At 42.2% G+C, this 26,928-nt stretch overlaps 1 protein-coding gene across 6 annotated transcripts in view; it reads left to right on the top strand.

Annotated features, from left to right (window-relative positions):
* col11a1a (collagen, type XI, alpha 1a) overlaps positions 1-26,928 on the top strand; it is a 74,202-nt gene that overhangs the window by 21,720 nt on the left and 25,554 nt on the right. For 2 of the 6 annotated variants that reach the window (XM_081696533.1, XM_027021521.3), the window contains 33 exons: positions 503-607; positions 2,717-3,025; positions 4,494-4,559; positions 4,950-4,991; positions 5,118-5,180; positions 6,488-6,562; positions 6,709-6,792; positions 7,368-7,424; positions 9,388-9,441; positions 9,534-9,587; positions 10,341-10,394; positions 10,618-10,671; positions 12,167-12,220; positions 12,300-12,344; positions 12,483-12,536; positions 12,627-12,671; positions 13,381-13,434; positions 14,482-14,526; positions 14,729-14,782; positions 15,509-15,553; positions 15,946-15,999; positions 16,089-16,133; positions 17,750-17,803; positions 18,240-18,347; positions 18,530-18,583; positions 20,229-20,282; positions 21,288-21,332; positions 21,472-21,525; positions 21,694-21,738; positions 23,244-23,297; positions 23,601-23,654; positions 26,331-26,384; positions 26,489-26,596. In XM_081696533.1, coding sequence (XP_081552659.1) covers positions 503-607; positions 2,717-3,025; positions 4,494-4,559; positions 4,950-4,991; positions 5,118-5,180; positions 6,488-6,562; positions 6,709-6,792; positions 7,368-7,424; positions 9,388-9,441; positions 9,534-9,587; positions 10,341-10,394; positions 10,618-10,671; positions 12,167-12,220; positions 12,300-12,344; positions 12,483-12,536; positions 12,627-12,671; positions 13,381-13,434; positions 14,482-14,526; positions 14,729-14,782; positions 15,509-15,553; positions 15,946-15,999; positions 16,089-16,133; positions 17,750-17,803; positions 18,240-18,347; positions 18,530-18,583; positions 20,229-20,282; positions 21,288-21,332; positions 21,472-21,525; positions 21,694-21,738; positions 23,244-23,297; positions 23,601-23,654; positions 26,331-26,384; positions 26,489-26,596 — 2,196 coding nt within the window. Of the gene's footprint in view, positions 1-110; positions 285-502; positions 608-2,716; positions 3,026-4,493; positions 4,560-4,949; positions 4,992-5,117; positions 5,181-6,487; positions 6,563-6,708; positions 6,793-7,367; positions 7,425-9,387; positions 9,442-9,533; positions 9,588-10,340; positions 10,395-10,617; positions 10,672-12,166; positions 12,221-12,299; positions 12,345-12,482; positions 12,537-12,626; positions 12,672-13,380; positions 13,435-14,481; positions 14,527-14,728; positions 14,783-15,508; positions 15,554-15,945; positions 16,000-16,088; positions 16,134-17,749; positions 17,804-18,239; positions 18,348-18,529; positions 18,584-20,228; positions 20,283-21,287; positions 21,333-21,471; positions 21,526-21,693; positions 21,739-23,243; positions 23,298-23,600; positions 23,655-26,330; positions 26,385-26,488; positions 26,597-26,928 lie in introns of all 6 variants that reach the window. The other 4 variants (XM_081696536.1, XM_081696534.1, XM_081696535.1 and 1 more) reach the window with 2 other exon arrangements.

Raw genomic sequence — 26,928 nt, 5'->3', positions numbered from 1 at the left:
TCTCTCTCCAAACTAGTTTGTGGGCTTTTAACTTGTCGTGTCTTGTGTGCTGATTCTGATAGTTTGATATGTTTTGTTTTTGTCCCTCTGTCACCATCACCTTCCTCCAGAGAGCGAAGCGTAGTGTCTCCGTGACAACGAAGAAGATGAGAAAGTCCGTTAAATCCAAAGCCAGGCCCTATAAGTACCTGGCCTCAAAAAAGACAGCAGTCAAAACGTTAGCCTCTAAGAAGAAGAGACATGGTTACCAGGCAACAGCACCAGCAAGAAAGGCCATTCTAGGGGTAAAAGGACAAAGCGTAGTCCAGCTCATATGGCACAGAGATCTCCCGTCTTCTCCTCTGTGGTAGATCACTGATGTCTATGCCTTCACTGTCTCCTCTAGTCTGAGCAGAAAGGCAGTGAGCGCCAGAGGCCTGGGCGATAACTCTATGGTGTGCTCCTCTTCTAATCCCTCCTTCCATATTCTTCCTTCTTTCCTTTCACTCTGACGATGCTTCAGCTAAACAATTTAGACGGCGAGTACTATACTGACAGTGAACTTGACTACGAGACAGTAGATGCTACTCAGACTCTCTCTCCTGTTGCCACCACTGGACCCAATGAGGTAATTATTTTATTTGCTTCTTTAATGTTTGTAACATTGAGACTTGGCTTTGCAAAGTGGTACTTTACTGTGGTACAGTATTACCACATGGTGCAGGATCACTCTTGGTGCAGTAAGAGTCGAAAGCCCAGGAACAGGAAGTATCTGGAGTCAAATGACAAAACCAAAACAATTGCAAGCAATTGTTCTGTGTTTATTATTCACTTTCTCCCTCCTGATCACCTGCTGAACAAAGAGCATTAAAACACACAGAATGTTTAGACAGTTCACTTTCTGTTCTAGTACTTTCTGTGACCAAGCATTGAACGTCTTCGTCACATCAGTGGATTGACTCCGCATTCTTGCTCTCTGTTGGTCAAGTCCATGTTCGTTAAGACTGCACTGGTACTTTAAATGACCCACTGAAGAATTTAGAATATGCCATATAAAATTATACATTTGCTTAAATTGGCTTACTTAAATAAACCTTGTCCTCGTCCCAATAATAAAGATCTAAACTAAGTTAAGATCAAGGAGAACAGTTTGTTCTCAGTTAGGGATATGTCTTCTTCCAAACCCAGTGAGCCTGGTGCTCAATTTGTAGCTGATGTGCACATTACCCTGGAGTCCAGCTGTAGCCTGGGCCCTTGGCGAACAGAGCCAGGACAAAGTTAGCTGTGCATCCTCTCTCTCTTCCAGTTCCTCTTAGCAGAGGCTGGGTAGAAAAAAAAAAAAGGAAATTAATTCAAGAACACAAATCTGGATGGAAAGATGTTGGTAATAAATGGCTGTATCAGTTTTCAATAGCCAAGTGTGAAGCCTCAGCCATATGTGGTAAGTCAAAATTTCACAGAGCTTCAGTGTAAAAGAGATTGCATGGTTGATGTGGAGCTTGTTGACCACCTCCAACTAATTGCAGCAATTGTGCCTTATGTCCTCTGCCACAGCTGGATCGAATAGTTCTACTGCCGATCATTTCAGCAGAACTATGATCAACAAACACACAGTGCTTTCACAGCCTTCTAGATATGCTAGCTATGCTAGCTATGCTACTAGCCATGGATGCAATGCCTTAGTAGAATTGGAACCATGTGAGAACTTAAGTAAGCTTTGTATTTACATCCATCATGTTCCCAAACAAACTTAAATCATTATTCATCAACAAAGACTTTCCCTTTTGATCATAGTATTTAGGAATTCCACAGTTTATTGGTTTAGGCTGTAAAAAAAAATCAAGGCTTATTCTTAAGATGAAGTACGTATGCAACTGAGCTGTAGTTTCTAACATTTTATTTCAGACTTCATTTACTTCTCTCTTATTTCCACTTATAAACTTAATCCTCCATCATCAATTGCTTTTCGTAGAAAAAATACAGAAATAGTTAAAGGTTTTATAGACTATGTTTCATTTTCATGTTTCATAATGCTTTTTTAATATTTAAGATAACACTTTATTTGTCCCTATGTAAAATACAACATAATTGTTGCATACAATAGTGTTAATACTATTTATTAAAATTACTTTAGTGAGGTTCAGAGGTTCAGAATTAATATGTAACATCTCATACTTAATGTTCATATTACATTTATAATGTGAATAGCTCAGTTGTAATTTATCAGCAGTGAATTACACCTCTGACAGTCTAAGCATTCACAACCTGCAATGGTGAGTTTTGAAATTTATTTTATTTATTTATCAATTCATTTCCATGATATCATTCATAAAGGGAATTGTTCTGTTTTTATCATGGAAATACAATGACATGTTTACAGTGTTTACTGTAAATTCAGGTTAAATGGGACAAAAAAAGTTTTTTGCCTGCAATAATTTATTTATGTTAATTCATGCGACATCCATATCTGACTCTAATGTGCAGTAGGATATGAATATGGAAGCCCTTACCTGCTTAACTAACAGCCATCTTCCCATTGCCCATCCCTCCCTTCTTCTCACCTCTCCTCACCTCTCCTCACCTCTCCTCACCTCCTCTCCTATTCTCCCTGCCTTTCCTCTCCCCCTACGCTCCCCCCCAACCCCTCACCTCCTCTACTACCCTCTTCTCCTCTCATCTTCTCCTCTCTCCCCACCTCTCCTCCCCTGCGCCGGCTGCATTGCTTGGGCATAAAAAGGCTGTGGAAGAGGAAGTTGTGGGTGAGGCTGTCCCTGAGCCAGCACAAACAGGGCTGGACCCCATGGGCACCCCTGAGGCACCCCAGCCCAGCACCACTGGCGTGCCTGAGGCAACGGACCCGTATGACTTGAAGGAGTATGACCTAAAGGAGTATGACATGAGCGAATTTGACAAAAGTCAGTATGAGTTTGGGGCGTATGATGAGTTTGGAAATGCAGCCCCAAACCCCACATCCATATATGAGGATACGTTTGGGCCAGGAGTGCCTGCTGAAACTGATGTAGAGGAAACACAGGTCAGCATGGACGTAAGTATCACACCCCTGTGTGAGCACATGGGTGTGTCTGTGTGTGTCTGTGTGTGTGTGTGTGTGTGTGTGTGTGTGATCTGATTCTTAGTCTCTTGGATCTGGGGACCTAACAAGTATGCAAGGCTGTGTCACCACTCGGCATGGGGTGTCATTGGGTGTCATTGTGCTGAACATAAGGAGTCCAAACAAGATGAACTGATTCTAACTTCTTTTGCTTTCTCCTGGGCATGATTCACACTGAAAACCAGCTGCGATCAACAATCTTTCTAACTCTCTTAGTGTGCACTTCATTATACCTGTCTTCCAGGCATACAATCTCACACACAAACACACATGCAGCGCTATTTTCCATACTGTGAATTAAATCGTGTCCCATTGAGCTCCACCTGTGCCTGCGTTGAGGTCATGCACAGTGGCCTGTCAGGACTCTATCTGCCCTACTAGCCTGAAGGCAAAGCAATTACCCCATTCCAGCAAGCCAGTTGTCTGTTCTGACACGCCCTGCTCTGTAACTTTGCTGGAAAATGACATTATTTACCCTTTCTCCAACTCCCACCTCCCCTCATCTATAATTCTTGGATACACATGTGTTGCCTGCTGTTTGTACCACACCCCTCTCGCAGAGAATGAAGTTGTTACTTACAGCAGTTTATGAGGGTCTGCATTCACAGTATGGTTGATATCTAAAATAATACGATGGTAACCGCATTCCCTGTGAGGTCTGTAACAGCACTACATATACATGTACAAAACTCTCAACAGAAATCACCCACTTCCATATCTTTATATATTGATATCTTGCACAATACCTTTTTTATGCTACAGTACTAATTACTATACACACTAATATTATTCAGTTGAGAGGCACTCTGTGATATGATAACAAGATGTGCCTTGGCTATGTAATGCATATTCCTAAAGCACACACAGCCTGTCTGAAGGACAATGGTACTTTGTAGTGAACAATACTACATAGTGGACAACACCTTTCAGCATATGCGCACTGTAGTATGTATTCAAGGAACGCACTGTTGTAGTGTGCAGTCAGAGCACATACAATGCCCTGGAAGGACACTAGCATGGCTGTCCATCTGAGGCATTTGGTATTCAGTTTCTGTGTGCAGTACTCTGCACCTCAACTAACCTGGTTTGCCTCTTTGACCTTTGACCTTTTCTCCTGCTGTCTCTTTGAGCCCATTAAGGTGGCTCTGTCCCACTTTACACCCACTGTACATAATTGACTGTGTAAGAAAATGACATTACTGCATTTTTTTGGCATTTTACAAGAATACCAACTGTTTTGGCCAACTCATCTTATATTTATATATTATTTAAACACACTGAATTTACTTTTTGTATTCAGTTTCCTTAAAAAAAATCAATATTTATTATATTGTGTGTGTGTGTGTGTGTGTGTGTGTGTGTGTGTGTGTGTGTGTGTGTGTGTGTGTGTGTGTGTGTACAGGTCAGAGGGAATGCAGCATATTTAGGACAAAAAGGAGAGAAGGGGGAACCAGCGGTCATGGAGCCTGTAAGCCAGAGACCAGAGAGCCATGAACTCTAGTACAATCCTTAGTAAAGAGCTCTGCATATGAGCGGCCCTTACCAACAGCCCTTCTGGTTGTTGCAAGTAGATGGAGCCACTTCAGGAAGAACCCTAACCTTTGCCACACTAAACAAAAGAAATAGTGCTTAAATACATGTGAGCTAGTTTAATATGCATAGCACAGACTTCTTATGGTTTACATCCCATTTAGACCTCAGGTCTATGTAAAAGGGTATAGCACAGTATAAATGTACTGAGCTGTAATGGTATTGTCCTATTAAACAGGACAGTCAGGACAGACTTTAAGATGAGGTGTGTTATTATGAATATGATTTAATAAATGATTTTCATCAGTGTTTGTCTCATTTGCCTTAGGGAATGTTGATAGAGGGGCCTCCTGGATCTCCTGGCCCTGCTGTGAGTGAACCAGTAACAGAATGTTCCATTGCTTTCTACTGGACCCCTTGCTGTTGGCCTTTGGATCATTTTGGTTTGCTCTGTGTTGATGTGTTTTACACATCTGATATTGCTCTGACTCTTTAGGGTCTTCCAGGACCGCCAGGTCTGCAAGGACCCCCTGGTTCATCTGGAGATTCTGGTGATAGGGTGAGTGTTGCTGGGCAGTCTATTCTTTTCCTGGAATGACCCCTGACCTGGGTAAAAAAAGACAAAACAGCAAACTCATTTCAGGAAAGAGATCTTGTTAGGGTACAGGTCAAGACTCTCTAAATTCAAGACTCTCTAAATTCAAAATACAAATAAAAAAAAATACAATTCAAGACACTCAGTTTAAGACTCTAAATTCAGTGTTTTCATCTTGTTTTGTTTGTTTTGTTTTGTCTTGCTTGTGTTGATTTGTTTTTATATGCATACAGTAAACTGCACATCAGGTTGATGAATAATGATCCACACTTATACTCTCCATCCCTGGATTTTGGTAACCAAAATGGCAGTCACTGTCAAGCTTAGCAATACAGCCTTTTGTGAAAAACACTTCTTTATGTCAGGCAAATAACTGTCTGTCATGTTAACACCTCAGGCAGACAACTCAGTCTTCCTGGATGGACATTCGCTTAATCTTTGTTTCTACATCAACTGTTTGTGAGGAATGACTTGCACCTAGCTGTCCACACTGAGACAAATTGTGGGGTAAATTGTTTATCAAACAGCACACTCTCTGCCTGTTTGCTTGGCACTGCTTTCGAAACGTGTAGAACTGAACATCGCTCCGACTGTCAGGTTAGTGTTATCTTTGGATTGTGGACTTTGTGGGTTTTAGAAGACGAGCTCTAAATGAATAGTGTATACAGAGAATGCAAATACCTCTGTCGGTCATATCATGGTGCAGCCATGAAACCAGCTCAACAAAACCATAGAAGAGTTATGAAAGAAAGTATACATCAAAATGCACGCAATTCTTTATGCTGCAGTTACTACTGGTAATATGGAAGGAGCTTGTGTTCTCGGTCATTTGACTACAGGTCACAGTTTAAAGTACACAGTACTTCCATGTTCTAAATCTAGCCCACACCCCAGCAAGGCAGCATTCTCCAGTTGACAGTTGTCTAGAGTCCTCCGAGTTACCTCACATCCAACATGTGGGTTTGTTGACATTTGCTGAGAAATGTAAGATTAGTGCACACTGAACTTTCAAATGGCATCCTTCTCAGGCTCATTTTCTTGTGGCCTGGATTAATGATGCCAGAACTATTAGTGTCCTATGTTTGTTACATCAGTATGTCACTACAAGAAAAGTGAAGAAAAGATGGAATATATGTAAATGAAGTGGAGGAAGAACCCATCTAGGATCTAAAAAGCCCATGTGCTAAGACATGACTCAACCAATAAGTAATATCCTTGCAGATTTTAAAACAATTGTTTTATCTCTCTTTCTCTCTCCCTCTACCCACCAGGGTCCTCCAGGACGTCCTGGTCTACCTGGAGCTGACGGGTTGCCAGGTCCTCCTGGTACCATGTTGATGCTGCCGGTAAACCCTCCTTATCACTGTCATTCCTGACGAGATTGCTATTCTCCAAAAGTATACATATGCTTACAATTTATGGGCATGCATGTGTGTGTGTGTGTGTGTGTGTGTGTGTGTGTGTGTGTGTGTTTGTGTGTGTGGTGTTTCAGTTCCGTTTTGGTGGTGATGGTGAGAAGGGTCCTGTGGTGTCAGCTCAGGAGGCCCAGGCCCAGGCTATCCTCTCCCAGGCCAGGGTGAGTGAAGTGGGGGCAGGACTGGGGCCAAATCGGCCCAGAGTTTTTACAGCTGCCACCACGGCCATTCACTTAAACGTTACAGGGAAGTGAGGAGGCGGGTCTTGTTTTTGCTAAAATGAGCATTGGTGAGGGGACCAGGTGATTGACACTAACACAGCATGGTGAAAATAGAAGAAAGGTTGATGACCTACAGGTGGGCTGGCCAACAGGTGTCAGAGGTTAGCAGAGACCACTGAGGGTCCAGCCTTGAGTTTCACAGAACTGTATGAGGGGAAACCTCATTCCCCCACCCACACACACATGCTCGCTCACTTGCTCTCTCTGTCTCTCTCTCTCTCTTTCTTTCACACACATACACTCAGTAGCAATAGCATTCTGTCTAATAATAACTATAGTAAAGTATATTTGGAGTTGTTTATATATGTTGTTTATTGTACGCATGTATAATGTTTTGGTTTGTGTGCTTGTGTTTGTGTTTTATGGGGTGGGGGGTTTTTTTTTGTTTGTTTTTTTTTTTGGAGGGGGTTATTAAATGCACATTGACTCTAACTATTCTAACTTCCTCTCCACAGCTTGCTATGAGAGGCCCCCCAGGGCCCATGGGTCTTACAGGACGCTCCGGCCCCGTGGTGAGTCCCCACCCCTCTTCCTAGGCCTACCAGCAGCAGAGAGCATTTTCCCTCTCTACACCAGGGCACCAGTATTCAATGGCCCTGTATTCACATCCTAAAATATCTGTCCAGCTAATAGCAGAGATTCTTTTGTGCATTTCTCCAAGACCTTCACAGTGATCATGTTTATCCTGGAATAATCATAGAAATTTCCAGATTATTTTTGCAGTTAGTGGATTCCCAGTTATGACAGTCATGCGCATTACTATTGGACTGGCTACTGACAGAGACTACCCCAAACCGCTCTATCTGATACCCCCACACTGTACCTGTGTAGTCATGTTAACTTTTATCCCAAACCTCGACTTACCAGTCTAAGAGCCTGCAGTAGAGCTTTCCTGTGTGTATATTTGTGTATATTTATATCCCTGCCTTGCACAATGTATCTAAGTTCCTCTGTGCAGTGGGCACAGCTCTGTGATGTCAATGACATTAGATAGAGGCAGGATTTTGAATCCCGGGCCAGTAGCTAGTGACCCAACCACACTTCTCTCTGTCTGGACACCTGCTTCTTCCAGCAACAAATGACCACCTGCTGAAAGTGGTGTAAACATTAGCCTGCATGTTCAAGAAAAAAAAAAAAAAAAGATCAAAGTGAGCCATGTAAATTGTGTGTGAACTGGTGTACTTTTGCACAAGGCCAGACCCAGCTAAACACAGCAAAGTTTAAAAGCTTTAGCTGTGTGTTTAGAATGATTAGCTGTGTGTAGTGGGAAGTATGTGTGAAGTACTGTCTGTTAACTGCCACGTTCGTCTACTTATGTCCTCTTACATTTACATTACATTTACATTTTTTTGGCATTTAGCAGACATTCTTATCCAGAGTGACTTACAAAAGTGCTTTGTCATCTACTCATAGAATGCATCCTAGACAGTACAGTAGGTTAGAGATCAAGATACCAATGAACTAGAATATTGCTGAAATACAGCAATTAATGCTGATACCTAGAAGAAGTGCAAAATAAGCATGAGCTCTATATCAGACAACAATAAGTACAATAACAAACAATACCACACAATACGTACTAGAGTTTCAGTTATTCAACATAGGTACAGGATCAATGGACATTAAAATATTCCAGATTTTAATAGATAGTCTTCAGTCTGCATTTGAAGTTTGCAAGGGACTCTGCTGTCTGGACAGCCAGTGAAAGTTCATTCCACCATCTGGGAGACAGGCCAGAGAATGCATGTCTTCTTACTATAGGGTGCAGGTGTGCTGGTATCGCCTTAGCTAACACCAAATTGGCTGGTGTCATTGTGAGTTTCATGCAGCCATGCAGGACCTTTGATGTCTGCGGCTGTTATAGCTGCAGCAATGCTGTTGCACTGCTTGCCACATGAGGGAGCTAGAGAGTACACACCTAACTTGGGGGATATGTGAAAATGTACACAGTATTTAGGGTTAGGGTACACTGAGGTAGAGAGCTTGGTACCACTCACTTCTTCTCCAAAACCACATTCAATTTACAAAAACAATAGTTTTACTAAATCCCATTAGAGTAGCACACAGCTGTACCACGTGCAGGGTACATCCTCTTGAACTATTCTTTTTTATAGTTCATACGAAATCAGTTTGATCACAAAGCCACCATTGCACAGCCAAGTACCACATCTGATCTCGGAGACCTACTGTAATAATGATTTAATGTTTTTAAAATCCTAAAACATTTATAGTCAGCTAGATGCTTGATAAAAGGCAACAATAGAAGCAAGTTTAGAAACTGTGAAAGACTGCCACCTACTGTTACAGTATAGTACATTCTTTCAGTACAGTACATTCATGTACAATGCTCTATTGTGTGACTCTTTCTCTCTCTCTCTCTCTCTCTCTCTCTCTGTGTCTCTCTCTCTCTCTCTCTCTCTCTCTCTCTCTCTCTCTCTCTCTCTCTCTCTCTCTCTTCCACTCTCTATAAATCAGGGACTTCCTGGCTCTGCTGGTCTGAAGGGTGAAGCTGGAGATCCGGGTCCTCAGGTCAGACACTGTTGGATAACCATCCACACCTACTGCTGCTGTACGGAGACATCTTTCTCATTCTGTGTTCTGCTGTCTCCTGTCCTCCACAGGGTCCGAGGGGTGTCCAAGGACCACCAGGACAAGTGGGGCAGTCTGGAAAGAGAGTGAGTAACTCTGTGGTACCCTCACATTGGTGCCGTCAAAAAAGAAAAATCTAACCTCATAGGTGAGAGCTTAGTCAAACCGCTTACCTGGCTTTTCCTCAGGTGCTTCAACATTCTTACTCATAACATGAATGCAGTGGGCCTCATTTATCTGATCTTCCAACAACCTTCCACTCTTTCCAGAAACCATCTAAATGTGTAAACACTAAATATGGGAAAAAACTAGACGTGTAAAACACTAAACACATGTAACACACTAAACACATGTAAAACACTAAAGGTGTAAAACACTAAAAAGAAGTGCTGATTTTCCTTTATAGTACTTAAAAATCTTTTGTCAGTTGTGATGTACAAAATATATCAGTGACACATGGAAAAAGGAATTTGTTATTTTGAGTTATTTAGTGTTTTGAATCATAAGAATCACACAGATTGAGTTCTGTCTTTCTATTGCAGTTTCATTTTATTTGCTTGCTTCTTTGTCTCAAATGGATTTGCATGATTTTGGTTTAGCGTTGAGTACCATTCTAAGCCACACCCATGATCTAGTGAGTTTTCCTTTTCGATAAAGTATTATACCTATAAAATGTAAAAATTCTGTGCCCTGTTTCCCAAAGCGTTAAGATCATCTTTAGTTAGAGGTACAGTATTCAATGTGATACTCGGTCTACCGATCAATGATGATCTGTGTGTTCTAATGCTTTTGTGGAACCTGGCTTTTGGTAGTAATGCCATGTTTAATATGTGTGAAAGGGTCGTGCAGGAGCAGATGGAGCCCGTGGAATGCCAGGAGAGGCCGGATCCAAGGTATGAGTTGCTATAACAGAGCAATCTCCCTATTCTCTCCTATACGGGAATGTTATGCATTTAAAATGCATTGCGGCATATTGAATTCTGATGGAAATGTTCCAAAATGCCACTACTTTTTGAGTGGGCAGAAAAATGTTTACACCAGATGTTAGTAAAGTCTAGAACAAAGTGTAAGTTTTTTGTTGCTATTGTTGACATTTTAACCTTGACTGCTATGTAGGGTGACAGAGGGTTCGATGGCCTTCCTGGTCTCCCTGGAGAGAAGGGACATAGGGTGAGTTGAGCTATTGTCCCACAGTATTAGAGACACACTCTAGCTCAAGAGAAGCATGCCAGAATAGATACAAACCCTTTAATGTGACCACACACTTAGGAATCTTGAGAGGGGCTTGTTCAGATAGTGGTAGCTCAGTGGTTATGGCACTTGACTAGTAATTGGACCATTGCTAGTTTAAGCCCCATTGTCACTGTTGGATCCCTGAGCAAGGCCTTAAATTCTAAATTACTCAAGTGGTATTTTATCATAATTGTAAGTAAATCTCAAAAAAAGTAAACTTTTGTCCTTAACCTGTCACAGCTGACACAAAGCACCATTTCACACTTAAATACAAACCTTAGTGTAGGGCTATTCTCTGAAAGCTTTGGCTTAAAACCACAAAGCTAATGATGTTTTTATTTAGCCTAGCATCCCATGTCTGTGTTAGAGATGAACAACAGGTCCTGCTCTTTATGATCACACTGAACACAGACAGAGAGGCTGCATGTCTGGGGTTTGCATAAGCATCACAGTCCATCCTGGTAACGGGTTCAGGAAAAGCATTTGGTGCGGGAAGTCAATGGCAGTTCAATGCGATTTCCCATAGCCATAGGACTCAGAATAATGTTTTTGTCAGATTATGGACTCGACATTGCCAGCCTGCCAGTTTATACTAAGATGGCATGAAATGTCAAGTGCTGAATTGAAGATTGTAAGTATAGATTGAGATTTCAATGTTGGGAGGACCTTATTGTTTAGATCAGTGCAGAACACAATCCACTCACCATAGGCACACTTTTAAACTAGGATCTTTAACCATAAGTTTGGCTTATTTTATTATTATTATTATTATTATTATTATTATTATTATTATCTGTTTAATTCTGTAGAATCTTCCTAAAAGCTGTTTACTATATGGTAAAGGGAGGAGAATGCATTATTAATTTGGATGGTTGATTTATGGCACTGCAGAGGTCAAGACAAAATACCACAATAAATCCATATCTGCTGGTGTCTTAAACAAATGTATGGAGAATGCATGCAAGGACATTATCTGTCGTGATCATTTAGTCATACTTTACTAGGAAAGATGATTATGTAGTGTGCGAACTTCTCTGTCATGAACATTTATCACAACGTTAGCAATAACAAGTTCTGTAATCATGATAAATTGTTCCTCTGTTGTGCAAATGGATTTCTGGCACTGAAAACATTTAGTCAAGTGTCAGCAGGAAGGGAAAACAGCTTTTACATGAAGATTTAGAAATAAAGGACTGCAAAGACCGAAACTAGTTAGTTCAGTTTAACAGAGCAGTCTCTGCCATCAGTCTGAGACTGGTGAGACTGGTGAAACTGGTGTTCCCAGTTGGCACAGATGACAACATGAATCAATACCACTCACTATACAACTTATCTACTTCTTTCTCTCTCTCTCTCTCTCTCTCTCTCTCTCTCTCTCTCTCTCTCTCTCTCTCTCTCTCTCTCTCTCTGTGTGTGTGTGTGTGTGTACTAGGGTGAGGCAGGCCCTGCGGGTCCCCACGGGGCACCAGGAGAGGATGGTCAGAGAGTAAGTATTATTCCAATTGATAACTTCACAACGCTGTTGTCCTGCCATTGTGTGACTCTGTCTCTGTCTCTATCTACAGGGAGAGGACGGAGAGATTGGTCCAAGGGGATTGGCTGGCGAGAGCGTAAGAATCCTAGTGATGTCTTTGGTTGATAATATGTGTTACATTGTATCATAAGCTAGGAGCCAAAATTACCTATTGCGTTTTATTCAATCAAATATGAGGTTTAAAATCAGAACCTTTTCCTGTGTTTGTCCTCAGGGTCCAAGAGGCCTGCTCGGTCCAAGAGGCCCCCCAGGACCCCCAGGACAGCCTGTAAGGCTTTGGAACATTTGGCTTTTTAGTTTTTGTTTGCACCTGTTTCTGATAGTTTGGTGCTAATTTTCACACTGTGGTTCTCCACAGGGTGTGGCTGGTGTTGATGGTCCACATGGCCCCAAAGGAAACATGGTAAGGACTGAGACTACTCTCATCCCTTCTCTCTGCTAGGTGCTGTGATATAACGGCTCTAATAAATCATGTGCACAATTAGTTAGTGTTAATCTTAATATTAATGTATATTGTGTTTTGCTGACCTGCATAGCTAGCTTGAATCTGTGATAGGCCATTAGCAAAGCTGGCATTGGAGGTCAAAGGTGAACTGTGTTTTCCCACACTGCTGAAGTGAGACCATTGCTTCCAATGGACATGTGAAACTTATGTGACCTCACATACCATAACAAAACAGACACATGCCAGTGTTTTTCCAGTCCACCATTATGCCCTGTCTGTTTACATTGGTCATTTGTTAACTAAGCTTGACCTCATCATCAGCAATTGCTAGTTGTTCACAAAGTCATTTTAATGAAGGTCAGTCCTTTTACCTGATATTACACTCATAGACGCACCTAAACTGGAGGCTCTGTTTTACGGCATATCTGTCAATGAAGCCTCTCAAATTAATGAGTATCAAAGCAATTAAAAAAAAACCTTAATATATTAGGATGAGGTCTAGTGTGTCACAACGTGCAAGGACTGCATAAACATGTCAAGCTGACAATTTTTCTAATGACCGCTGAGTGCATCCCTTGAAACCTTTCTCCGCATTTAGTGGTGTTATTGCTTACTGTTGAAGCATTCTTCAAAATTGTTGAGACTGATATAGCTGTGTTTTCTTTAGGGACCTCAAGGTGAACCAGGACCTCCAGGTCAGCAGGGGATCCCAGGTACCCAGGTGAGCAGGAGTAGCCCACAGTCACCAGAATAAACCAGAGTAAATCAGAGTAAACCAGAAGGCCTTCAGGTGTAAATCTACCATCTTTATATATGACTAGTACAGCCTTGTCAGCAGAATCAAAAATATCTAAATACTGTTGTAAATCATATAGATGCAGTTTTCATATTAGGGCATTGTCATGGAAGCGTAACAATTCATGTACATGTATTTATTTATTTCATTATCTGTTTATTGAATTTAATAGTCAATACAATTTCATGAAGGCCCATTTTAGCCATTGTGTATAATCAAAACCCAATAGAAGATGGCATTTCTTTAGTGGAAATAATTGCTACAAAATCTGCCTGATTATTCTGTCAAATTTTATTAGTTGTGTTCACAGATTCATTTTGGTGAATTTCTGTCTGGTGCACATCATTAGTGAAGCAGCCAGGGAATGTTTGCCCTGTCTGCTCTAATTGCCTGTCATTTCTGAATGAAAGAAATTCAGCCTCTGTGTCAGTATACAGGAAGAGTGAAATAGCTCTCAGTCTTTAAGCCGGGAGAGAGAATGAGGATACTGAAAGCATCTTATTCATGTGGCCAATGATGGTCATAGCTCAGCACTGGGCTCAGATTACAAGTGAACTCACACACACACACACACATACACACACACACGCACACACAGTAAACACACAAATCTTGGACTCAATACACACATTCTCAATCACACAATGCAAATATTACACTACTGCATGCAAACATTCTCGCTCTCTCTGCCCCCCAGCTCTCTCTCTCTCTCTCTCTCTCTCTCTCTCTCTCTCTCTCTCTCTCTCTCTCTCTCACACACACACACACACACACACACACACACCACACACACACACACACAAGAAGAACACAGTAAGGGCATTATTATAACATCCTTCTCTGTTGCCCATTCTGCTGCTCACTGTCTCCCTCTCCACCCCACCCCAACACACACACACACACACGCACACTGCTGCTAATGATTTAGTTTCTGAGCCTCAGACATTTCTGTCTGTTCTCTGTGTCCTGTAGGGTCTGCCTGGACCTCAGGGCTCTATTGGACCGCCGGGGGAGAAAGTAAGTTTCAGACTCACATCAGGTCCTCTCACAGCACCCTTTATATCATTTACAACATATTTGCTTTGTACTTTCAGATAAAAAACCTACACTCCTACGGAAATGTATACTTGAGTTCACCTACTCTTACCCCTCTCTCTCTCTCTCTCTCTCTCTCTCTCTCTCTCTCTGTCACTCACTCACTCACTCTGTCCTGTTTCAGGGCCCCCAAGGGAGACCTGGCTTGCCCGGGTTACCTGGCTCCGATGGACCTCCTGTAAGTCCATACCTGCCATGCATCAGCATTGTGCCGTGTGTGGTGCAGTGTGCTGCTCCCTGTCACAATGCACACAGCACGCTGTCTCTGCCCCTCCATCCCTGCCCTGCACTCACAGCAGCTGCTGTGATGATGTGTTGAGAGATCAAATTACAACCCACCACTATACCTATTAATGTCACCTAATGCTAAGCCAGTTAAACAATGATTATATGGCAGCATCCAAGATGATAAAAAGACTCCTTCAAAAATTTATTTTAAAATTGTGCGTTTTGAGGGCATTTGTTTGTAGTGAATAAGCAGCAGTATTCTATAACAGGTGAAGCACATGGTAACATCAGTGGCATTATCATTTTGCAGCATAAAGCAGAGTCATACTGCTGGTTTATATTTGACTGAACATGGCAGACGTGTGCAGGCTGTATTTTTTCTGAGGCCCAGCTTTATGTCAGACTACAGAGCTCTGTTTTCCCGCTCTTTTTAATGCGTGGCCTTGTGAGGCAGTGAAGCCATGCTACAGCCTGGAGGTAGTGCCTGCTATAAAACCAATAGAATAGCATCTTTCTTCAAAGAAGAAGAATGTGTGTACGTGTGTGTGCTTGCATATGTGTATGTGCGTGTGTGTGCATGTGTGTGCGCGCATGTGTGTGTGTGTGTGTTTGTAAATCCCAGCCAAACAATGCTTTAATTGAATTATTTTCTAATTTATTTAATTTGTTCCTTAAGGGCCATCCAGGTAAAGAGGGGCCCCCAGGAGAGAAAGGAGCCTTGGTAAGATTTCACTGTGAAAAGCTCACTCACACTGAGTGATTTATTGATTAACAGAATAACTGTTCAGGGCATGTGTTTTTCCACAAGAAAAAAGGGGGAAATGTACTTTTAAGATTTTAAAATTTTTTATACAATTTCCATCTTTTATGATTGATGTAATAATCTTTAAGTGTAAAAAATGAACTGATTGTGTTATTGTATAACTAAGTGCAAAAAACCCCTGCTGATTGCAGTACTGGAATATGCAGATTAGCTCTGTTGGCCCAGTGTCAGCGCATCCATGGCTGCGTGCCCATATCATCTCAGTGGCTAATGCTGGGTGTTTGTAACTGCATCAAACTGCAGCGTGCATTAATTGTCTCTCTGTGTCTCTTTTCCTCTACTGTCTCCAGGGTCAGCCCGGTCCTCAGGGTCCCATTGGCTACCCAGGACCTCGTGGGGTGAAGGTACGCTGCCACCTCATGTCTGATGAAAGTTCAGCAATGCTCGCTGAAATGCTCGCTGATGCCTGACCACGTGTTTTGTTTTAAAACAGGGCGCTGACGGAGTGCGGGGACTGAAAGGTGGCAAAGGAGAGAAGGTGAGAAGGCGTGGCTTTTATCTGATAGGATACATCACAGATGTTAGTGCAGCATGCATGTTAAACGAACCCTAACAGATCAGATATGTTCGCTGTTAACGACTATACCTGGTCTGTAAGTTGCTGGGCTCAATTTTGACTTTGCAGGAAATAATGTGACTGTTACATGTGAAATTTGAAAGGGATGGATACTCTGAACCAGCCTAGACCATGATTCAGCACCAGACGTTCCGAACCGCAAACACACAAACACGCACACAAACACGCGCACACACACACACACACACACACACACACACACACATACACAAATATTCTCTACAAAGCTATATAAATCTAGATAAACAAAAAAGAAACTTTAAAATCAAGCCATCCCACTCGAACATATCAGGTGGGCCTGGAGGTCTGGGAAGTGTAGTCCCAATTCCTAATCTTCCTTTCCTGTGCTTCTGGGATTGAGTGTGGTGTACCTGGAGAGCTGTGACAAACACAATACTGTTAATGATGCAAGTGTGTGGATGTGTATAATTCATTGTACAATTTCAGCTGCAGGCCTGTTGTTTCACATGTAGGTATCTAGCTCTGTGTAGTTGTGCATAAATAAAGAATCAGTCAGATTTCTCAAGTGACACAAAAGATTGAATTTTGCATATCTCTGTCTGGCATACACAACACTGCATAATGCATTACACTCACAGATACACACATGGGCAGATGACAGGTGTTTTTAAACTGAGTCCTGAAGTTACAGTAAGAAAGTGTGTGTGTGTGTGTGTGTGTGTGTGTGTGTCTGTGTGTTGAGGGAGGAGGGGGAGAAACAGTGAGAGAAAAGTAGAGAAAGAGACAGGAGACATAGTATGAATAAATTCATTTCTGCTCAGTGACATTTAAAAAAGTGATTCAGTTGTTCTCAATGTACATTTACTACACTTAGTCATTATAAATTTATCAATTATCAATTTAGAACTCCAATGACCTTTTCATTTGATCAAGCATGGGAGAGTCTTCTTTTAAAGTTATGAGTCAAGAATCTTGATATGTGTTGTATCATTATGCCATCTACTCTTGCCATAGTGGTTAAGAGCTACGGGCAAAAAGACAAAGTCAATTTCAGTACAGAATTAAGAAACTGCAGTAAAAAGAAACTCCATCAGTCATCCCTAAAGTGTGTGTGTGCCCGTGTATGCCTGCGTTTGTGTGTATAAACTGTGTCACTGAACTTATTTGAGTGTATAAATTACAATATTGACAGCATCATAAAGGTCTTTGCATGTTTTGTGATTAGCCTTAAGAAATATATTCAGTATATTCATTCATTCTTGCATCAGCTCCCTTGAAAGTGAGAATAGGCTCAGCTACTTTGCTTCAGTTTAGGCTGCATTACTCCATTACTGCCTGCAGATGGCAGCATGCTCCATATTCCAGTTATCAAAATTTAAGTACTGATTATTATCAATAAGAAGCTACTATGTGCAGTTACTGAAGTACAAACCAGTGTGTTATTAAAGTAACTCAAAGATTACCAGTACTTCATAAAGACACACTGGTTTGGTTATCAGGCTTATTCACATGTATCGCTGTCATTAACTTAGCAATTTGTCCTTTTTCTTGGTCAGGGGGAAGATGGTTTCCCTGGCTTTAAAGGAGACATGGGTATCAAAGGAGACAGGGTAAACATCCCACACAGCATGCTAGACAGCTGGTCACTAAATATGCAGCTAGGAAAAGTCAATGAAGAAAATAGCTGGAAAAAAACCATAACCTTATAGTTATATACACACATATACATATATACAAGTACATATGTATTATTAGTTATATATACAGTCAGTACAGTAATACATCAATAATCAATGATAAATTGCTTAATTACTTTAATGACAAAACTGAATCGCTGCATGTCCACTATCAAATTATTAATCAATAAGTATCAAATACTTATTGTATCAAATAGCTCTAAATATACAATGTCACAAATGTTATTATATTTTTCCACAAGCATATGGAAATATCTTATATCATATCTTATTCTTAGCAGAGTTGAGAGACAGAAATTGTTTATGCCAGTTTCTGTGTGTGTGTGTGTGTGTGTGTGTGTATGTTCAGGGTGAGTTGGGCATGTTTGGACCCAGAGGTGAGGATGGTCCTGAGGGCCCTAAGGGTCGTGCGGGACCTCCAGGTGAAGCAGGCCCCATGGGTCTGGCTGGAGAGAAGGTGAGTTCTGCTCACAGCCTTCTTCACCTTCATCTTATTAGACATTTGACTTTGAGCTGCTAAGTCAGGGGTCAGAGGATGGTGATGTATTCTCACTAGCATAAAGATGAATGAATGTCTGTAACCTTGTCTTTTTTGAAAGCTATGACAATGGTAATGATTGTGCTGTTGTTCTCCGGCAGGGTAAATTGGGTGTTCCTGGCTTGCCGGGCTACCCAGGAAGGCAGGGACCGAAGGTAAGTCAGGCATGGTCACAGCAGGTCCATTAGTCTTCTGTCTCTGTGGTGCTAGCACAGGCAACCTTGTGAAGAACCCTTTGTGTGATCCTAGATCCCTCAGTGTGCTTCTAGAATGTAATACCCAATATTAATTAGCACCTACTGGAGCCTGTTGTTACATCCCAAATAGCATGCCCAGTTTTATATCATTCCAGATACCCTTTCCAAAGGTCTAAACTAACAGTATATAAGTTATTCCAGTCCTGTGTGAAGATGGAGAATCTGAAGGCCATTTAAAGGCTTATCTGAGCTCGGAGCAGAGTAGTATTCTCTACAGCTAGACAAGACAGTCACCTAGCTCTGTGGAGAGGTTGTGGAGGGCAGGAGATAATGTCCAGCCTTGCTGTGTTTCATCTTAAGGGGCCTGTAGTTCAGCCCTCTGGGAACCAGCAGTAGCCTAGCTGCTGAATGAGCCCCAACCCAGAATCATGAACGGAGACAGAGGCTGAAGGTCATTTGCCGCAATCTCGCCTCATTCCCATCTCTCCGCTCCTGTTCCCACTATCATCTTCTGCTTTCGTCAGCCAGCTCAGTGCACAGCAGGGGGACGAGATCGCAGGATGGTTTGGTATTCCATCGCCCCCACAAGGTGCTGAAAACCATGCGCTGGCCGACAAACTTTTGAATTTTCATGAAGTGAACTGTGGCCATCATCGTTCCCTGGCTAGCCCTGGTGTCTTTTACAGAGGATGCAGAACATCCATCATAGAGACAGTGTTTCTGCCCCACTACTTCCCTAACAAACCCATGTGTCTGGGATAGCTCAGCCAAAGCGAGCCGCACCTCCGCTGGGTAAACACTGAAGGCCGTCTCTCAGACAAGGCTGTAAAACAGCGTATTGATTTTCTTTCTTTGCTTCTTATAATGCCAACAGGACTGAGGGACATGGGTAAGCTGCTTTTAATTCACTGCACCCTGGAAAACAGCAGAGAACCCAATAGCACAGGCCCAGGCCTGAGTGTTCTTGTGTGTGTGTGTGTGTGTGTGTGTGTGTGTGTGTGTGTGTGCAACATATGAGTGTGTGTGTGAGTTGTTTGCTTCAGTAGGTGGGGTTTTTTTTGTTTGTTTGTTTGGTGGGTTTTTTTTTTTCTTTTTTGCCTTTTCTGGGAGCATCATGCAGCTCCACTGTTTGTCTAGAGAAATCCGTTTCCTCCCCCTCTGCTTCATGTTGGATTCTTTATCATTTTAGCATTGCAATGTTGTTCACGTGCTTAATACAAAAAAACTTAATAAAAATTTATAATCCATTTAAACAATGTGTTTACTAATATAACATAATACTGTATTATTCATAGTGACACTTGTTCAGCTGGAATATCACACACAGAGCTGTAATAACCAGTCATGTAATAAAAGAGCATTAGAGTGTGTGTTTGGAGGAAGGGGTGTAACCCTGGCAGCTGTTGAGTTAGACCCCTAGTGTAGCTGTGGTGTAGTTAGCCCCTCTGCGTGTCCCTGATCTGAAGCAGGGTGCTGAGTGCTAATGTGCATGGCTGGCGCAGGGCAGGAGAGCAGGAGGAAGCTCCCTGGTTCTGCACCCTGATCAGCATGCACCTCCACCATGCTTCTCTTCCCCTCAAGAGTCTTCTGCTTTGATCTGCAGGGTTCGACTGGTTTTCCCGGATTCCCAGGAGCTAACGGAGAGAAAGGAACCAGGGTGAGATGGATTGTGTAGCTCTGCACTGCACCATAACCAAACACAAAAGGAGATAATAGAGCCCCATTATGAAGGGACTCGTATGAGGGTTTAGTGAGAAAACACAGGCAGAGATCGATGGGCTGAGAACATTGACAGGTCGCAGTGATTGGTCAACCATCACTGGCCTTCACAGCACCTTCACACCCTCTGAGTAAAAACAGGCCAAGAAGCTAATGATCAGTCGGGGTCAAAGGTCAGGGGCTGACACAGGCTTGCACGTTCGCTCGTCCCCGCATCTCATAGCAGAGGCGTCCTTCAGACCTGCTCGGAATACAAATGTGCAAGAGGCCTAGTGCCTAGCCAGATCATATGCAGTGTTTACACACGGCCAGTGGATGGCATTCCACGGCCACATACACTGTGCCCTTTATTACAGCAGGCAACTGAATTACAGCAGACTTGAAGCTAATGAATTAATGGATTTTTTTTAAGATTTCATCCCAATGAGCATTCTAGCTTGGAAGAATAAAACAAAACAGGATTTGTTTTTGTTTGTGATTTTACCAACAAAAAAAGATGTCAATGATGTTAATCTTCTTAATCATCACTGTCAATGATGTTAAACTGAAGACTATTAATAAAATGCCAAAGATAAAAAAATACATTCCTCACAGTGATAGGAGGTCCAATGAAGTACCACATAAAACTGCCACCGTCTGTTTAAGAAAGCAGGTGGCTGATGCTGTGTGCGTTTCTCTGTATTTGTGCTTGTGTGTGTGTGTGTGTGTGTTTTGTGAACAGCAGTGTGTGTGTGTGATTTTATGTATGTTTCTACAAGTGTGTACAGGTGTGTGTGTGTGTGTGTGTGTGTGTGTGTGTGTGTGTGTGTGTGTGCATGTGTGTGAATGTATGATAGAATACTAACTGGCTTTACCTGGCTTTACCAGTCAAACTGTCCATGTCTGCACCAGCCAATTATTTTGTATATGCTAATTTGTTTTCTCTTGTTCTTGTTTTTGCAAGGGCGTCGCAGGGAAATCCGGTCCAAGGGGGCAGAGAGGTCCAACGGTACGCTCTCCTTCAGGCTGCACTGGAGAAACCCACTGTATAAAATCCTAAATGATGGCTTTCCTGAGTGTGTGCAAAGCTGTATTTCTACAGGCACTGATCCCTGTGTGTGTTTATGTTTGTGTTTTATGAACTCAAGGGGCCACGTGGGGCTCGGGGTGCCAGAGGTCCGACTGGAAAGCCAGGTCCTAAGGTAGCCACATGCTCAGTTACCAAATGTGTTATATGTGTTGTATGTGTGCAGATATTTGTTTGAACAAAGTTTCATGTTTTTTCTCTGTCTCTCTTTGCTTGTGGTCTGTCTCTCTCTCGCTGTCTTGTCTTGTCTTTCTGTCTCTCTCTCTATCATGTATTCTCTTAGGGCACTTCGGGTAATGACGGTCCACCTGGCCCACCTGGAGAGAGAGTAAGTGTTAATTTCTGATTCAGCATTTCACGTTGTGAGAGACAGCATGTTTGCTGCAGGTCTGGGGGGCATTGGAGCTGGCCTCAGCTGAGCATGGCTTCCCTGTTACCTTATCTTGTGGCCAGATTTCAGCCAGGCACCTGAACAAGTATGGTGTAGGACTCGATTCCTATTTAGAAAAGGACAAATTGTCCCTGTCAGCCCCTTATTATTTTTGCAGAACTGTGCGGTCTTCACAGTTGGTTTCCTCATATTGCTGATAATAGCTTTGAGTTTACAAACACAACTCCACTGTAGGTGATTAAAAGCAGATCTTGAGGAACTATGAATAACATTTCCACTCAGTACTTTTCTATTCAAAAGTCAAAGTTTATTTCACACAGCATGAAGGTTTTGCTGGGTAGAAGGAAAGAGGGGTTATTCACACAAGCTTCTGAGCAGCAGGCCAGTACCTGGTGCTCTCAGGGCACTGGCACAGCTACTGTTTTACAGCTTCTGCTTATCGTTTCTCTTCACATTTTTTTTTTTTCCTCTCTCTGCTGTTCTGTTTTTGAATTTATACTGTTCATTTTGGCCTTCATGTTCTGACAGTCTGTAACTGCTAAAGCACTGGGTTTTTTTTTTGTTTGTTTGTTTTTTGTTTTTTCTGGGTTTTTTTTTTTTGCATGCCTATACAAATACATTGACTTATTTCATAATATTCGATGTATAAAAAATAGTCCTCTATAATATATCTTTATTTAGCCCTCTAATCATACATCATGTTTTCCTTGCATATAATTAGTTCCATCCTGCAAGTACCACTTTGCCAGCATTGTTTAAAACTGTTCTGTGTTATTATTGTGTTGTCATTCATGCACCTTTCTACAGTGCGTAAAAGACTGTGTGTGAATGGCCCTCTAATCGAGATGCAAGGTCATGCCTGTGGCACGCTGCATGGAGTTTTAATTAAAGTGCTGTTAGGCTGTACATTTCCATTATCAAAACAGTACAGTGCAGTGTAGGCGGATTGGGCTAATTGCCAAATTTGCATTTCATCTACATTGGCCACATAGAGCAGTGTAATGATAGTGACCTTGGGTGTCCACCTCGAGCCATTAGTGAGCTAGCCCTAATTCCTTCCCCTTCGCACGGCTGCTTTGCTGGACTGCTGAGGTCCAGTCCCAGCCCAGGGGATGTCCTGCACCTTATACTGCACAGCAGGGCTGTACACAGTTCAATGTTTTTCTAGACATAACACTTGATTCAACTACTCAGCTTTGTGAACTGATTTGTTTGCATTAGAGTTGAATTGGTTATGTCATTTCTGGGAAAGCACTAAACTGTGGAGTGCTTTGACCCTCAAAAAGGAGTTTGGAAGAACACTGCCACATAACTGCATGTTATTGAAGAGTTGGCTATCCATAAATCTGGCTTTTTTCACCAGCGTATGACAGTGAAGTCTTAACTTAGAGGATAAAGTGTACTTCTCATTGCTATATCTGAATTTGTCTTGTCTGTTCTAGGGACCTCAAGGACCCCAGGGCCCTGTGGGTTTCCCAGGGCCAAAGGGCCCCCCTGTAAGTACCTGCCATTTATAAATGTGAAGACATGAAACATTGTACATATGATAGGTACCTTTTTGTAACATGTATTTACTATGTATTGTATTCATTTGCTTACTATATTTATTCTATATTACATATTACCTTTGTGTGTGAGCATCACTTCCAGCAAGTCAAATTCCTTTTGTAATGTACTTGGATCTAGTGTACTTGGATAATAGAGTAAAAGTGAAGTGATTTTAATCATGATGAAACATAGTGTTATATCAGTTGCTGTCATTAAGACATAAAGTCACCTGCAACTCTGGGTGTCTCTAGGGACCACCTGGAAAGGATGGGTTACCTGGTCACCCTGGCCAGCGGGGGGAGACGGTGAGTGCTACCTCCCGTGTGTGACTCTGGGCTGTTGCTGACATGGGCATAACAGGCCAGGGGACTCTAACAGACACTTCCGGCCAGGTGTGGGAGTACGGGGCAAGAGTTTTCCCCTGTCTACACCTGGTCTCCATCACCTGGAGGGCTGTGTCTCTGAGAGTCTACGCGTGTTAGCGAAGGCCGGGGCCCGAATGATTGCCAATCCACACATGGACACAAACATACACACACACCCACAACTGTTCCAGTGTGTAGATGTTGGGCTATGGGATTTATGGAAGTTTCCCTGATCTGGTCAGATGTATTAATAGCTGCCTAGCAGTTCCATTTGGAAGAGGTGTCTATCTGTCACTTTAAAGACACTTTAGAGTGATGAACTCCTGCAGCTGATCCAGCTACCAGTTTGGTCCAGGAGAGCATGTGCCAAACACGGCCAGGGAGAGAATCGGTTCAGCCGTATCAGTTCATCTATTTTCCCTGCCTCAACGCCTATCCCTGGAGGGCCATAGCACTGCGATGTTGAGTGTTTCAGCCCACCTGATGCAATTCATCAGTTAATTATCTAGTTGAATCAGGTCATTACAGCACTGGAAAACACTGACCTGTGCAGTTCTGTGCCCATCTTTTTCAAAAACACACTCTATTTAGACAGCTGTGAATGGGATGGATCACAGCATACAGCAACCTCCTATGCCTGTCCACTCAAATCACCAGAGATATAGACGAACATGCACCACAGAGAGTGGTAGGTAATCTGAGCCAAGCTGCTCAGCCAGTGCACAAACAGCAGCTTTGGCTTCAGCTAAGCACTCTGTGGTTTCCACTGGAGCCAATAAAATGCTAGAAAAAAAGCCAATAAAATGCTAGGAAAAGCGGGGCTACTTCATTGAATGGCCACAAGGCACCGCGCTGCCTCTTACTCTTTCTCTCACTCTCTGTCTCCACTCAAGTCTGCTGACTCATTACCTATTCAATAAGCTTCATTATGATTTTATGACACCTGATTTATCAGAGAGATATTCACCAGTGGAGCATCCACAGCTTATCATACTCTTTGTAGTTGAGATGCCAATGAGGAGACTTTAGCAACTGATCAAAGTGCCATTCCTGTGCAGATTTACAAGCATCAAAACGATAGGCAATCTTTTGAAGTGCTAAGCATGAATTGTTACAGCAGTGCCCCTAGTCTAACTCATTTGCATATAATCATGTAATGTCCTAGTTAACATGTTCTCTGTACAACCCCAAACAGAGAAAACCCCAAATACAAATAAAAAGAGGGAAGTGAAGAAGCAGAGTCGAATCCACATTTAATCCTCTAGTGTAAACAGTCCCTGGATCTCAGATTATGCACTCACATTTACAGCCCTCTGCTGTCATTCAAAATTGTATGCTGCTGCGGTGCACAAAAACCAAACCAAAAGGCCTTTCTAGTCGCAGTCATTCCTTGGACTGGGACAGTGCAGAAAAACACATCTATTTCTCCCACACATAAAGTCCACAACTGCTACAGCTACATTTGTGGTACTGGTGCAGTTGCCTCTAAGGACATATAGAATGCCAGTAAAGCATGTCTGTGGCATTGGTGCTATTGGCTCGGAACTAAACCCATCTTATGTGTAATTAGATCAACTCACTGGCCACTGTATAATCACACGTGACTACTGGATAAAGGCAGTAAAGGTTCTGATCCTTATGGACCACGATCTGCGCAGCACTCTTTTGTAAATAAGCAAATGCTTCTGAAAACGCAGTGCAGTTATATTTATTTCCTCCTAGTAACATGTAAAAATAAACAAATTGCTGTATGGTTTGCTAGTTCAGTTTCAAACACCTTAGATCATCGACCTTAGATTTATATCAGCATAAAAATATTTCTCAGTAAAATGATCTGTCTCATTTCAAGCTGATATTTGGTCATGACAGTTGTTTAGTTCCTTGCACTAGACTACTGACTTGCCTGTGCTTTATGGATCGTTCAGTTCTGTGCAATAGACCTCTGAGATGTGTCTGGTTAGTGGTAGCTTCCCAGATATTGTGCTCTCTAGTGTTTCACCTGCACCTGCTGCTTTGTTGTTTTTTGGGTTTTTTTGCTCTGCTAACCTTACTATTACAGCCAAGCCTAGAGATCCACTAGTGGGATGATGCTTGAACTCAGGGTCATGTGAGTGACCTCAGGGTCATGTGATCACTCACATGACTGTGTCATGATTGGTGATGCATGTGTTTTTATGCATATTTTAATCACTGGATATTTCTCACATGTGTATGAAAATGCAACATAAGCATGAATCGCAAATCAGAATACAAAAGCAATGACGAGGACCCTCAGTAAGTAAAGTGTCTGTAAATGTCTACATAATGTAGCATTTATTTTTAATTTTAAATTAAAATGCACATTATACAATGTTAACTGGTGTTAATAAAAAAGAAATTAAAAGATCCTTTAGACATTTAACACATTTTAGCTGTATTTTCTTTATTATTTTTTGCTTAGCCTTCATTTTACATGCATGTGTAACATGATAAGATTTGAGTGCTGTGTACCTATGTATAGCCTATCGGAAGGAAACACCATCATATGATTTTTTAGTGAGAGCCATTCCCACTCAGGCTTTACTGTGATTAATCAGGGTTTATTTCTGCTTGAAAAGACTTTAACTTTGTCCTCAGGGTTTCCAAGGCAAAACAGGTCCACCTGGCCCTGGAGGTGTAGTTGGCCCTCAGGTAGGATTTTACCTCTTGTGTGCTGTTTGATATATGTGTTAGGTCATCTAGGGTTTGATGCAGTGTATTATGACAGCTCACATGTAATTGTGGTGTGCTCACAGGGTCCAACTGGAGAAACTGGGCCCATTGGTGAGAGAGGACACCCAGGACCTCCAGGCCCCCCTGGGGAGCAGGGACTTCCCGGAGCAGCAGGGAAAGAGGGTGCTAAGGTAAACCCCCTCGTGTTCGGTACAGGTCATAACCATGGTGTTGCCCCTTGAACCAGAGGATGGCCATGGGTGGGTTGACCCTGAATTTGGCTAATAACGCAAGTCTGAAGGTTAGGCTAAAGGCACTGTTGGTCCTTTATTCAAAGAAAAATAAGGGTTACCTTAGAACATGACCATTCAGCAGCACTGTGGGTGGGATGTGCTCGATTGTCTTTCTAAATAGAGTGCAAAGCGAAAGAAGATGAAGGGTTTTTTAGTGCTTGGGTTTTTTTTAAACCCAGCCTGAATTCCATCGTCCTCTATCTCACTTCCAGTTTCTGCCGTACCTGATC

This window comes from Electrophorus electricus, chromosome 14 (genome assembly GCF_041902795.1).
Source record: "Electrophorus electricus isolate QZ-2024a chromosome 14, ASM4190279v1, whole genome shotgun sequence".
In the NCBI taxonomy this organism is placed as follows: Eukaryota; Metazoa; Chordata; class Actinopteri; order Gymnotiformes; family Gymnotidae; genus Electrophorus; species Electrophorus electricus.
Note: the sequence above shows the minus strand (reverse complement) of the source record. Positions and strands in the feature narration are given on the sequence as shown.